This window comes from Branchiostoma floridae, chromosome 4, assembly GCF_000003815.2.
Source record: "Branchiostoma floridae strain S238N-H82 chromosome 4, Bfl_VNyyK, whole genome shotgun sequence".
Lineage (NCBI taxonomy): Eukaryota > Metazoa > Chordata > Leptocardii > Amphioxiformes > Branchiostomatidae > Branchiostoma > Branchiostoma floridae.
The window spans coordinates 21,443,226-21,456,243 of NC_049982.1; the positions used below are offsets into that span (position 1 = coordinate 21,443,226).

General features: G+C 40.0%; 3 protein-coding genes across 4 annotated transcripts in view; 1 reads left to right on the forward strand and 2 right to left on the reverse strand.

Moving 5' to 3' along the window:
* Nucleotides 1-522: 522 nt before the first annotated feature.
* Nucleotides 523-7,348, reverse strand: LOC118413391 (serine protease HTRA2, mitochondrial-like). The gene is made up of 6 exons (XM_035816753.1): nucleotides 6,920-7,348; nucleotides 6,142-6,349; nucleotides 2,788-2,982; nucleotides 2,541-2,685; nucleotides 2,102-2,291; nucleotides 523-1,707 (listed from the first exon to the last, which is right to left on the reverse strand). The coding sequence occupies exons 1-6, from the start codon at nucleotides 7,321-7,323 to the stop codon at nucleotides 1,542-1,544; spliced, it is 1,308 nt and encodes a 435-aa protein (XP_035672646.1). The 5' UTR covers nucleotides 7,324-7,348; the 3' UTR covers nucleotides 523-1,541.
* A 316-nt stretch (nucleotides 7,349-7,664) lies between these two features.
* Nucleotides 7,665-9,410, reverse strand: LOC118413395 (histone H3-1-like). 2 transcript variants are annotated; one of them, XM_035816758.1, is made up of 4 exons: nucleotides 9,261-9,410; nucleotides 8,962-9,141; nucleotides 8,401-8,603; nucleotides 7,665-8,200 (listed from the first exon to the last, which is right to left on the reverse strand). In XM_035816758.1, the coding sequence occupies exons 2-4, from the start codon at nucleotides 9,104-9,106 to the stop codon at nucleotides 8,069-8,071; spliced, it is 480 nt and encodes a 159-aa protein (XP_035672651.1). In that variant the 5' UTR covers nucleotides 9,107-9,141; nucleotides 9,261-9,410; the 3' UTR covers nucleotides 7,665-8,068. The 2 variants fall into 2 exon arrangements, with proteins under 2 accessions (XP_035672651.1, XP_035672652.1); XM_035816759.1 differs by having other exon boundaries at nucleotides 9,315-9,381.
* Nucleotides 9,411-12,726: 3,316 nt separating this feature from the next.
* LOC118413629 overlaps nucleotides 12,727-13,018 on the forward strand; it is a 13,701-nt gene continuing 13,409 nt past the window's right edge. The window contains exon 1 of the mRNA XM_035817155.1: nucleotides 12,727-12,739. Coding sequence (XP_035673048.1) covers nucleotides 12,727-12,739 — 13 coding nt within the window. The remainder of the gene's footprint in view (nucleotides 12,740-13,018) is intronic.

The window sequence follows — 13,018 nt, forward strand, 5'->3', positions numbered from 1 at the left end:
GTCATTGTCAAATTAAACTGCAGTGGCCAAAATTGTACTTATGTTTCCCTATTACAGTGCATACGTGTACATTTGTACATGATGTGCAGGTATGCTACGTAATTATCTTTGTGTCCCCCCAAGTTAGACCCTCTTGGCTGTAAGTAACAACTTCCAGGCCTCCAGTAGGCACCCTGGGGGGTGGGCTAATGAGTTTATCACACTCCAGCTGGCTACAGGGGAAGATCTTCTTCTTTTCAAACACTCATTTTTTTCACTTCAGAATAGGATATAATCATGGACTTAGTCTATTTTGTAGGATATCAATAAGCTGAGGTTACATTCCCTTCAAAACTGCAAGAAATCTTGCAAAGATTACGTTTTTCAAAAACTCTGATGCAACTGTCATCAGACACCCCACTGTGCAGTCAGGCACACAGGACACTGATAAGCCAGATGTGGGCGTGTTTCCCTGGGAAGCATGGACTGCAGCAAAAGCCTATTTAGTCATATTAAGATGCAATTAAGTCCAACAACAGCAGGAACAGAATAACATTATCGTTTTAATGAACAACTCCAACTCTTGGGGCTCTGTTGGTAAGATTCTCATGCATTTAAATGACAACATTTGCAACCGAAATCAAGGATGTTAAGTCACTAGTTAGGAGTCAGCCTACTTTTAATGAGTACTCTTAAGTTTCTACTTGGGCAAAATATATTTTCTCAAGGGTTGAATGAGATACCATGATCTTACTAGTTTACAAGTTATCAGAATACACTCCACAAGGATGTTACAACCGATTCAACTAATGTAAATCACAAAATTTCAACAAATGCCCATGAGGTGTTGTAAATGTACACCAAAACAATTTGGCACCTTGCAACAACCAAACCAAATGTTCACAAGTACACAAGATGAAGTATGCATCACTTTCCAAGTTGTACACACATTTGTCTCCCAGTTGTGCTATTAAATTCAACGTAAATAATTTATCAGTACCAGTTATCAACTTCTCATTTAAAACTATGTAAATCCTCCTCTTAATCATCATCATACTCAATCTTGCAGATGGTCACAGGTTAGTAGAAGAACATGTCCTTTTTCAATTTTACCTAACAGTTTATGCACCTCAAAATGACACATCAAACAAAAACTACATATTGTACAATGTACATACAAAGCCAAGATGAGGACAATTCTGAACATTCCTTGTTCAAATGTGTGCATTATCCTGATGAAGGGACTGACTTCCTTGGTGTAACTAGTACAACTAATAAAACACTTCTTCCATACACATGTTAAGAAAGCTTTCAAATTTCAATTTACATATGTTTGGAAACTCCTCTGTATACGTATTGGTACTTTTAGTCCTGAAGAAGCAACATGAATGAAAAGGTTAAGTTTGTTTATATATACTACATGTACATATGAATGTGTTTCCACCCACAATGTAAGGTGGCATTGTATTATTACGTCAGGCTGTGTTTTGATCAGTGCCAGCAGCAGTAGTAGTAAATACAAGACAATGTGTTAGATGAGGTCCCCCCTAAATCAACCCCCCTCAGTCAGCCTCCTCAGGTGTGACTTGAAGATGGTGGACAGTTCTCCCCCTGTGACAGGTGATGTTCAGCTGCTGCCCGCTATTTACCGCATCGTAGATGTCTCGTGCTGACGTCACCTGTCGACCGTTGATACTGGTGATGACGTCGCCAGGACGGATACCCGCACTGGAACCACAAAAATGTGCAAAATTATCAGCATTGTCAAATCCAGTCCACGTTTATTGCTATCTAAGCATTATCTAGTTTTCACATGACTATAAAATCAGAAATTCACAAATAATCTTCATATTTCAGAGATCTTCTTGTTTTGGTGTCGGAATAGTTCAATCAGTACCTGCTACTGTAACTATTTCCATTACTGTAAATGCAGAAATGTTCGCGGTGGACACTTCACCGCGAAATTAAAACCACCGCGAACATTTTTCCATGGCAGTAAGACACTACAGTGCATGGTGCTACCGCGAAATTAAAACCACCGCGAAAAGTCCCTTTTCCCTCTACCGCGAAATTAAATCCCCGCGAACTTAAATGCATTTACAGTATTTTCCCCCAACTTTACCTGTATGCAGGTGACCCCACAATGATCCTGTGCACCAGTACTCCAGTCCGCACGTCAGGGAAGTCTGTTCTCCTCTCCTGCAGCTCCATGATGATGTTGGGTGTGAGCGTAACCATGGTGACACCAAGGTACCGCCTTTTGGGCGGGGAGGGAGGAGCAACCTGTCCTCTACCAAACCATCCTTTCTGGGCTGTTGGGTTTGGAATGTGAAAAATACACATTTAAAATTCAAATTATACATAAATCAAAGGACATCTTCTTTTTTTGTCATTCCCAATTGGAACGCTGACAAAAGAGAGGATGGTGCTTTTTCAAGCAGCCAACGAAATAAACATTTAACAGCAACATCTCTACTTAACATTGATTGTCTTACATTAGTCATGAATGGGCTATGCTACAGCTGCATTAAGCCTACATATCATAACTATGATTCTTTTACCTTTCTCCTTCTCTTCCACATTCTTCAAGAACTCCTTGACCTTGTCAATGGGAATGGCAAAGGAGATCCCAGTTGTGACCTTCATGGTATTGACCCCAATGACCTCTCCATCCAAGTTCACCAAAGGGCCACCTGAGTTACCAAACTGTTGAAAAATAATTTAAAAGATTGAAATGAGGACTGCAAAGTGTGATTGTACAATATGACCAAAGTTTGCAAGGGCTCAAAGTTGCAAAGTTTTCCTTACATTGATTGCAGCATCTGTCTGTATATAGTCCATATCGTTGTGTCGGAGTCCAAGTTCACGACTGCCCCTCTGCACGGAGCTGATCACGCCAGCTGTGATGGTGTTGCTAAGCGACAGTGGGCTCCCCATGGCAACCACCCATTCCCCAGGCCTCAAGGTGGAGGAGTTACCGAGCTTGACTGTTTTCAGTGGTGTCTGCACAGAGAACCAAAGATGGGCAACTATAGCAAGTATACACAGTTGTAAGCAAGTATACATAGTTGTAAGTTCTGCATATTGCTGTCAAGGTATGGTACATGTGCTGTCCTTATTAGTTGATAACAAATTCCAACAAGTTTTAGGTAGCAGTCACTTAGTTGCCTGATCAAGGTCAAGTGTTATTATTTTCATGCGATCATAAGTGAATGATTCATATGTATATCTTACAGTGACCATACCAGTGAAGCATCTCCGGAATATCAATTCTCTTTTTCATTATATTTCAGCCATACGATAGGTATGGTGAAATATATTGTTATATTGCAATCCATACATAGTATGGGATTGCAATATATTGTTTTTCCTTTCGTTCTCCTCCTGTCAAATCTTCAAATGGATTCAACTTTTTCATTTTTGGGCCAAATGAGCTGAAATTTGGCAGGGTGGTAGAAGTAGCAAATACCCCCAGGCGTTTTTTTCACTTTCTTGATAGAGGCCTTAGAATTTATGATATTTAGGGTTTTTGGTCATTTTTAGACAAAATATGTATATTTTGGGCCCCTGTGCCCTGGTATTACAAGCTAATGACCTGAAATTTGGTACAGATGTGCATTAAACATGTGAGCACAGAAAACCATCAACACTTTCTTCATAGATTGCTTAAAAAATGAGTTATTTTAGGGTTTTTGGCCATTTCTGACTAAAAATGTATATTTTTGGCTCCTATGCCCTTGTATTAAAACCAAATGACATGAAATTTGGTACATAGGTGCGTTTGACATATGACCACAGAACCCCATCAACGCTTTATTCATTGTTTACTCCAAAAATGAGTTATTTTAGGGTTTTTGGCCATTTTTTGACTAAAAATGTATATTTTTGGCTCCTATACCCTTGTATGAAAACCTAATGACCTGAAATTTGGTACAGAGGTGCATTGAACATATGCTCACAGGACCCCATTGACACTTTCTTCATAGATGACTTCAAAAATTAGTTATTTTGGGGTTTTCAGCCATTTTTGACTAGAAATGTATATTTTTGGCTTCTATGCCCTTGTATGTAAACCAAATCACCTAAAATTTGGTAGAAAGGTAAATTGGACATATGATAACAGGACCCCATCAACACTTTCTTCATAGAACACTCATAAAATGAGTTATTTTGGGATTTGTAGCCATTTTTATCTAAAAAATGTATATTTTTGGCTACTATGCCCTTATATTGAAACCAAATGACCTAAAATTCGGCATGAAGGTGTGTAGGACAAGTGCCCACAGTACTTCATTTTCCCATTGAGCAAACATTACTTCAAATTGTTGAATTTGGGATTTTTTCAAGGATGAAGATGGATTGCAATATGCTGTATTTGCTCCTAAGCAAATGTCGGCCTTTCTAGTATTCGTAATGTTTCTTTCTTTCTCCTGTCAAATCTTCAAATCGATTCAACTCCGTCGTTCCTGGACCGAATTACTTGAAATTTGGCACAAGGGTAGAGTGGGTCAATACCCAGATGCTTTTTTCTCATTTTTTTCATATCTTCCTTTAAAATGATTTTATTCATGTTTTTTGCAATTTTTATGTACATTTTGCCCCCCTGTTCCCTGGTGTTACAGCCGAATGACCTAAAATTTGGTACAGAGGTGCCTTGATCATATGCCCACAAAATTCCAAAAACAATTTTGGCATACGGTACAGCAAAATGCGTAATTTTGGCATTTTTTGCCATTTTTTGCCCCAGAAATAACATTTTTTGGCTCCTATACCCCCATTTTACAACCAAATGACCTGAAATTTGGTATAGGAGTGCCGTCTACATATGCGCACATGAATTCATTGACACCTTTGGCATACAGTACAACAAAATGCTTAATTTTGGAATTTTTTTGCCATTGTTTGACCAAAAACGTACGCTTTTCGCTCCTGTTCCCTGGTCTTGTAACCAAATGACCTACATTTTGGTAAATAGGTGCACTAGATATTCATTCAAATGACCCATGTATAATTTCTGGCATAAACCACTTCAAAATGATATATTTTGGTACTTTTTAAGTAATTCTCCACTGGCCAGAGGGTCAACGACCTCAAGGTCGTTGACCTCTCCCACCTGAAGACAGCATGTGCATATGTCTATATATACTAGTAACTTGATTAAAGAGGCAACCAATCACGTAGCCTGAGTCAACATCCCAAAGGGGATTGGCAGCCAATCAGTGAGCCCGGTGTTATCTGGATGAGTCCATTCTGGCACGGAGGGGGTACATATTTTTTAAATTCATCATTCGACTGTTGATTATTTAATGTCTCTCAATGGGAGTATTTTTGAACTGGACTATTTTGCAATTTTACATGGGGTGTACTGGAAGAGTCCATTATTGCATGGAGGGGGGCATTTTAAAAAAAAATTGTTTATGGACTTTGGTGATTTGACATGTCAAAGTGTTTCAGTGTGGTTGTTTTTTGACTGGTCAACTTTGCAATTTTACATAGGTTGTGCTGGAAGAGTCGATCCTTACATGGGGGGATTTTTAAAATCCATTTTTGGGACTTTGGTGATTAAGTCCAATTTTAGCGGATGTATTTTTGGACTGCACCACTTTACATAGGGGCATCGCAAAAAGAGTCCATTCTTGCATGGGGATGTTTTCAAATTTAGTTTTAGAAAGGTGATAATTCAATATTCCATTTTTAGTGGAAGTGTATTGGGACTGGTCTATTTTACCTTTTCATGCCTTTTTGCTTAGTTCAACCTTGACCATGTTTTCAGTGAGAGTATTTCTGGACTGGTCTATTGTGCAAATTCACATGGGGTGCACTGGAAGAGTCCATTCTTGCACTAGGAATTTTGTAAGATTCATTTTTGGGTGTCATTAAGTGTCATTAGTGGAAGTGACTTTTAAACAAAAGTGTTCGATTCTTGCACATGGGTGATTTTGGAATAGCCTGTTGTTGCATGGGGAGGGAGATGGCTGAAATATGCTGCATTTGCTCTCAAGCAAATGTCGGCCTTTCTAGTTCAAAATACATCTGTGATACATTGTATCTGTATCTGTATCTATATAGCCGGTATAACCGCCGTTCGGCGTAACACACCAGCTTTCATTGCACATAACAGAAAGGCTGTGAAAGTAATTTATCTAAACAAAAATGACCTACGTTGCAGTTGATGATCTTGACTGCTGCAATGTCCGCAGCTTGGTCCACGAGTGTCACGACACCATCGAGCAGTCTCCCGTCCTGTAGCCGGACTTTCACATACCTCTTATTCGCTACGACGTGAGCATTGGTTACTACCAAGCCGTCTTCACGTACAATGAAGCCAGAACCATTAGAGGTGGGAGCTCGACCCCCTGTGAATGGATTCCTGGGGAAATTCAAAGTCATGGATTAGGGGTAGGTACCGGAAAAAAATGGACCTGAAAAAATTCAGTGGACTGGATCTCAGACAGATTAGACAATGAACAGATTATAACAGCAGGTATTTACACATGTTGGTATGTATCAGTCCAGGAAAATGTCAACAGTTTCAGCATTTTCAATAGAATATGTACATTTCAAATTAATTCTAAAATTGTAGAGAGACCAATGAAATAAAATAATGATTAGTAAAAGCAAAGTTAATGTCCCCGTACCCTTCATTCACTGATTTAGATGACCAATGGACAAAACAGCTCTCACTATCATATGTACATCTATGACGCAATACGTGGAGCATGTTACCAAAGTTAGCATGATGACTCATACATGGGGGAATACATATTATCAGCTCATTACACAACAGTGCCTTTCATAGTCTAGAATCAGCACTTACAAACTATATCAAGTACAATGTATTTGTAATATGATAAAAGTTAACTCTAAAATATAAAAATGAGCAACGTCTTTGAGTTTGATCGATCAAGTTTGAACCCGGAAGTAAAGATCGTTGACTTACTTTCCTTGGATTTCTATGTAAACCACTGCCGGTGACGCAATTTCCACAACGTCTGCGATGAAATTAAACTGTTTGGACCTTGGTATTCCTCCGTATCCTTCCCCTCCATAGAAAGGCTCTGCAGCGTCCACTTTTTTCACAATCGAACTTTTCTCCTTGTCAGCTGAATCCGTACTTGGCCAGATGTAGGGGACTCCGAATTTACCGATGACATAACCCCAAGCAAAACAGCCGACAACAATACCGCTGTCTCTCAAATACTTGTAACCTTTGGATGTGTTGTTTCCCACTGATGTGGAGCATGTCCTCAAATAGAAACCTGTCCTTGTCATTTGCGGAGAAACCACCTTTTGGCATAAACTTGCGCGGAGAAGTTCACACACACTCCTACGAAAAGCCGCCATTTTCAGTTCTTCCCGTCATCCTCCTCCAGGAAGAAACTACTAACTTTGGAGGGGTGAAAGTTTCCTTGGATTTATATCGAGACATGACACATGTGCTGCGCTGTTTATGAGTACGAGTTTAACGCGTATTACGTGTAACGTTAAGTTAGAGACAATTTTCAAACTGAATCTATTCTGAAATAAAAACAGACGTTGCCAGTGCATTCTATAGAACCTCTGGTAGGAACAATTCATACATTTCTAACTAAAGATGGTTGAAAAAAATAAAAACTTCCAAACTGCAACAAGATTTTTTGGTTAAAATTGAAGCAAAGTGTTATATTGTTTCTTGAATAGCACAATACGCATAGCACAAATCCTGTAATACAGATGCCCTTTCTTTCATCCAAGCTCTTTTTTTTAATTATTTTTTTTCCATTACAGTCTTGTCTATTTGGGACTGTAACTAGTACAATGTAATGGATATCTTTTTTCTTCTTTCTGATCAGACAGTCTTGCCATCCATAGATACAAGTAAATAATATTTCACAGAACGGCTAAACAGTGTCATATATCACATTTTTGCCAAAGGCAAAGTTCCTTTTATCTAGTCGTTAAATGTACAGTATCATCATCATAACATTACACATAACATAACTATACTTAACGGAATATGGATCATTATGATGATATAAATAAGAGCGATGTCCCATAGCGAGCTCGAAGTTCAGGTCCGAGGGTTGTCACCCAGTGTTTTTTTATGACCCTAATGTAGTCTCTCCCCACGCAGCCGCAATGCAAGGTGCATGTCCCTGGGCATGACGGTGACTCGTTTGGCATGAAGGGCGCACAAGTTCAAATCCTCGAACAACCCCACAAGGTAGGCCTCTGCAGCTTCCTGTAGGCATCAAACAATAAACAGTCATTTAGACAAAATCTTTAAACAAACTGCTATTGCGCAAGTGACCATTATTTCATTTGATTGTTCACCAACAAAACATACGGCTCTTTGCTCAATTATAACCAACGGGAGCTTTCATCCTTGCTATAAACGTACAGCTATTACATTTCTGCAAAATTTCAAGCTGAGGCACGTACTTGCAATGCAAAAAGCGCATCGACTTGAAACTTCAATTCCAGGTTGAACCGCCAGGCGACCTCTCTGACTAGTCGCTGGAAGGTCATCTTGGGAATGAGAAGTGCCGTGCTGCGTTGGAACTTGCGGATCTCTTTGAGAGCTTTCCTCCCTGGACGGAAACGCCTTTGCATTTTCCTCTTGTCTGCATTGTACATCTTTGTGCCTGAAAATAAATCATTGTACAGTATCATTATATGAACTGCTAGTTCAGCCTGGCCGTTTTCGTAACGTATGGAGGTTTTCAGACAGGTATAATTAATCGTATTGATAATATTTTAGAAAAACATACGGTGCTCAGAGTGTTGATCTGATCATACAAGCAACGGAGAGATCGCTTGCAAACAGTTCTAATAAGTTCTAGTACTGGACGTTTCAAATTGTTTTAATTTTCGTTCCATTGATAACGTTAGTCCTAACTCAATCTGCTATACTATGAAAAAATCACTGAATGTTCTTTGACCATATCTTATTGCGGGGGTGTTTTTTTTTTCTTCAACTTCATAGCAATACGCAGCATTCACCTCGGCCTTGCGTGCCGTGTTGATTCGCTGCCTCCGTGACGAAAGGAGACGGCCAGGGCTGTGTAGTCGATCTCACCGGAGAGGCGAACGTCACTGGTCTTTGTCGTGAGCCACGCTTTCTCGAGAGTTGCTTGGTTCGAGCCATTAACTTGTCAACCAGCAACCACACACAAGAATTCCCTAGTGACGAAGATAACAAATAAAGTAAGCCGACGTCAACAGCGCTATCAAATGTTACCCTTAAACAGAGCAAGTTTCTCACAATTACATGACAGCAAATGGTATCATTACGGTATTACCTGAGGCTTAGATAAATACACTTTCGGTGGCAGTCTTACTCTACCTAACGTTACAAGTACTTTATCCAGCACACTATGCTGAAGGTTGGAATTCAAAAATGGCGGCAAGGTGATCAAAGCTAATGCGCATGCGTTGTACAGTTGTCGTCTGCAATGACACGGCATCAGAACGCAAAGGTAGAGACTATGATCTCATCATCATCATCCGGGCGTGCTGGTTGCACGGATGGCCATGACTCTCTTCCTCCATCCTTCCCTATCCTCCATAGCCTTGGGCAGTTCTTCAGCCGAGCAGCCAGAATCATCACAAAGTTGATGTACATATGTTTTGCGTAGTCTACCTCTGATCTATTTTAAGACCTTTTAATACTTAAAAGTTATTAACGTTATTGCAATACTTTGCTAGAACTACTTTTCTGGAGTACTTGTTCAATGAAGCATTCTAACAAATAGCCAGACTGTGAGTAAGATGCAATTAATACTACTGAATTTGTAGGCGTTAAAGGATCAAATCTCAAACAATTTTCAGATAACGCGGTAACACTCACCGAGTTAACAAGTGCAACAGTGTTGGAGGATCTAAGCTCTAAGATGATTTTGTTCCAAAACTGACAAAACTTCCCGCATTTTCCATTGTTCTCCTCCGGGTTCAATTGAATGACCAATCAATGATGTTCACGAAACATATTCAGCCAAACAAATTTGAACATTGTAGGATTAATATCCATTGGCATAATACCGGTCGGTTTACTGAAATTTCTGAAGCAATGCTAATTTGGCAAATGATCAACGCATCATTTTCTCCAGTTACATGTTGCTGTTACAGCTTACCTTTGCCACTTCTTCTGTGTAAATTATTTTGTCTCCCTGGTCCTGCTAAAAACATCATATCGTAATTGGAACACACCGCAGAATTGCACGGAGAACGGGCGCGTGGTTGGAAGGGGTGCACTATACCGGCCGAACGAAACACGGCACAATTAACTGCCGCTATGTACCTTTATACATCCTCTGTTGTTCCTTTCTTTCCTGTTAGTAGTTGCACAAAACAAAAATCTGCATGAGCATACAAAAAGTCATGAGAAAATGGGCGTATACTGACAAGAATTTTCATTTAATTTTGGTCCGTCACAACCGCTATGACGTAAAACTTTACTGCTGGCCGTAGCATTAAAAATGGCGGGAAAATGGTGGCGTACGTTCAATTTGACCCATTCAGCCGTAGATCCGGGCGATAATGCAACGGTTCCTCACACTTTTACACGAGTTGTAGGTCACCAAAAGAAATTCAAGATTGCTGTTGAATCATGCTCGTCTTGTGCCGTGAGCACATGTGATTATTATCTACAAATCTGGCGATGAACGTGACAGTGTGTTTGTCCCACGACGAGCTCGCCTGCCCCGAAAATGACCTGAAACCTTTTGGCCTTGTTGTCTTGGAATGCATTGTTATCGATGCTTTGTAAATTATGTATTGGACACCTAGATGTCTGAAGTGTGCATACCAGAGAAATAACTATTGTTGCATGTGTAGATCTCTTTAAGTTCCACTATTTTTAATCGACCGGTATAAGGCTTATGACCGGTATTATGCCAATGCATGTTACAGACAACACTTGTGCAAGTAGTTTGGCCTAAATTACACTTAGTTGTCTCACCAGTAGGAAATAGTAATGCCACTAAAATGTTACAGACATCTTACAAATGCACTTGTATATGCCCATGCAACAGATAAGATAATGTTCCTTGTTGCTGACATGCTAGTAACCCGGACGTTTTGCCAACACTCTTTGTACGGCAGCATGTATGAGGGTGAGTCAAGACGCCATGCAATTGGTTTTATAACAAGCTTAAGTTATGTTTTAATCGAGTTGAAATTTGGCAATTTGACAAAACGCATTGGAAGTCTGTCAGACGATCAATTCCTCTAGTAGATATAGATCTACCCCACTTACAAATGTGCCCTTACAATTTTGTCGGTTATATAACAATTTTCATTTATGAACTCCAAGTAGTTCCGCTTTTACAGCTGCTGAGATGAAATGGGTTGTGATATCAACCAGAACCAGCTTGTTGATCAAAGGCTTTTAATATAGTAGAATATTTTCCCATTAACAAAAAGGAACGAAGCTTGACAGTATACTAGTAAAGACCGAGAAGTATACTAAGTTTTCAAGATGTTGTTTCTCTTATTTCAAGAAAAAATGTTTGAAAAAATGTTCATCAACACGACGCACATTCAGGGCCTTGGTGTCCGCTCTGAATTCAGCTCGCAATCACTCCACTCCAGCAACGCCAACGGAAAAAGAAAACTGAATTCACAGATGAAAATAAGCATATAGAGATCAATTGGACCATTTGGCACTAGACTTTATGAGAATCATCTGCGAAGAGCTTGTACTAATTCACAATCATGTGAAATATCAACCTTTAAAACCTTTGATTGTCCGGAAGTGTGCACTTTGATTAAAAAACATAGCACTGTTTGAATAGCAAGATTAAACGGTAAGATGACCTTTTGACCGCGCATTGAACACTCATTGATTTGATTGGTGTTGGCCGGTTTCACGAAGGTAACTGGAGGGCAAGGAGACAGGTTCGGCACACTCCCCACTTCCGGTTCTATCTCAAGAAAGCCTTTCAATATCCGGTTTCCTGTTTGGATCGAAGAAAGTTCAACTTGTTTTCTAAGGTCAGCATTTTGAAGACAAGCATCGTCGCAACTTTGTGGTAGTGCTTCCACTACAGCGGCGGTACAACTAGAAGCCATGATGTTGTTTGTTCAATTCCTGTTCGGATTATCCATTGTGTCTTGCGTCTGCTTGTCAACAACAATAGGTGAGTTTGACTACTATTGTCACGTGTGCCGTCATAACAACATGTGATGATCACACGGTAGCAAACTTGAAGTAGATAACATCTTTATGTCGCTATATAAATGTTATCAACCCTCTCTGCATATTCTTGGGGTTGTCCACTTTAAGAATGATGCTGATTTGGGGGACAAACAACCTGTTTTTGATATCTTTTAATCAACCTTTGACTAGTTCATTACCTTGAATGATCTTGCTTTGTATGTGACAAACATTAGGTAGGAAAACATTTTGCTCATAGGTATTTGCATGTTTAATAAAGTATGAATACATTTCAATAGTAATGATTTAAAACTTTAGCATAAAATCGTTTACGGTACTGGATTGTACCAAGCTCGTTGAGTGCTGCAAACATCATCTTACTCACGTACGGGAATGGACTTTGTTTTGCAGCCCAGTTCCCGTCGGCCTCTGATGAGGACTATGTCCCCTGCTGGACGGGAGCCCAGTGCGACCCTTGCCCCGCAGGCTTCGTCGGCAGCGTCAACGGCCAGAGCCGCTGCTGTCCGAACTGTGCCCCACAAGGTAGGGAGCGCGCTTGTACGGATACGGCATCAATAGTCTCTAGATATTCAGTCAGGAACAGTCAGCAGATGTTGGAAGAAGGTCTGCATCTTTTCCGTAAGGCGTAGGAAAGATCGGAAGGGATCCGAAGAGAAGAGTTCCAACCCTCCAAAGGTGGTGAGTTAGAAAAAAAATAGACCTATGACATTTAGAAGACATACGACCTTCCCTACTAATATCTGCTTGCAGATTAGCCTTCAGTCTTGGGAATCCATTTCCTGTAGGCTTTGGAGGAGGCAGATATTTTTGGCGACGCCTCAGAAGCGGAGTAGAAGAGCACAGGTACAGATTACGTGTACAAGATGTTCAAATATTCATTAT

Excerpts from the sequence above, each read along its gene's own strand:
- LOC118413391 (XM_035816753.1), bottom strand. The coding sequence starts at position 7,323 with ATGGCGGCTTTTCGTAGGAGTGTGTGTGAACTTCTCCGCGCAAGTTTA. Across the intron at positions 2,686-2,787 it reads AGACAGATGCTGCAATCAAT|TTTGGTAACTCAGGTGGCCC; the intron begins GTAAGGAAAACT and ends ATTTTTCAACAG. Across the intron at positions 2,292-2,540 it reads TGTGGAAGAGAAGGAGAAAG|CCCAGAAAGGATGGTTTGGT; the intron begins GTAAAAGAATCA and ends CAAACCCAACAG.
- LOC118413395 (XM_035816758.1), bottom strand. The coding sequence starts at position 9,106 with ATGGCTCGAACCAAGCAACTCTCGAGAAAGCGTGGCTCACGACAAAGA. Across the intron at positions 8,604-8,961 it reads ACACGGCACGCAAGGCCGAG|GCACAAAGATGTACAATGCA; the intron begins GTGAATGCTGCG and ends ATTTATTTTCAG. Across the intron at positions 8,201-8,400 it reads ATGCGCTTTTTGCATTGCAA|GAAGCTGCAGAGGCCTACCT; the intron begins GTACGTGCCTCA and ends TGATGCCTACAG.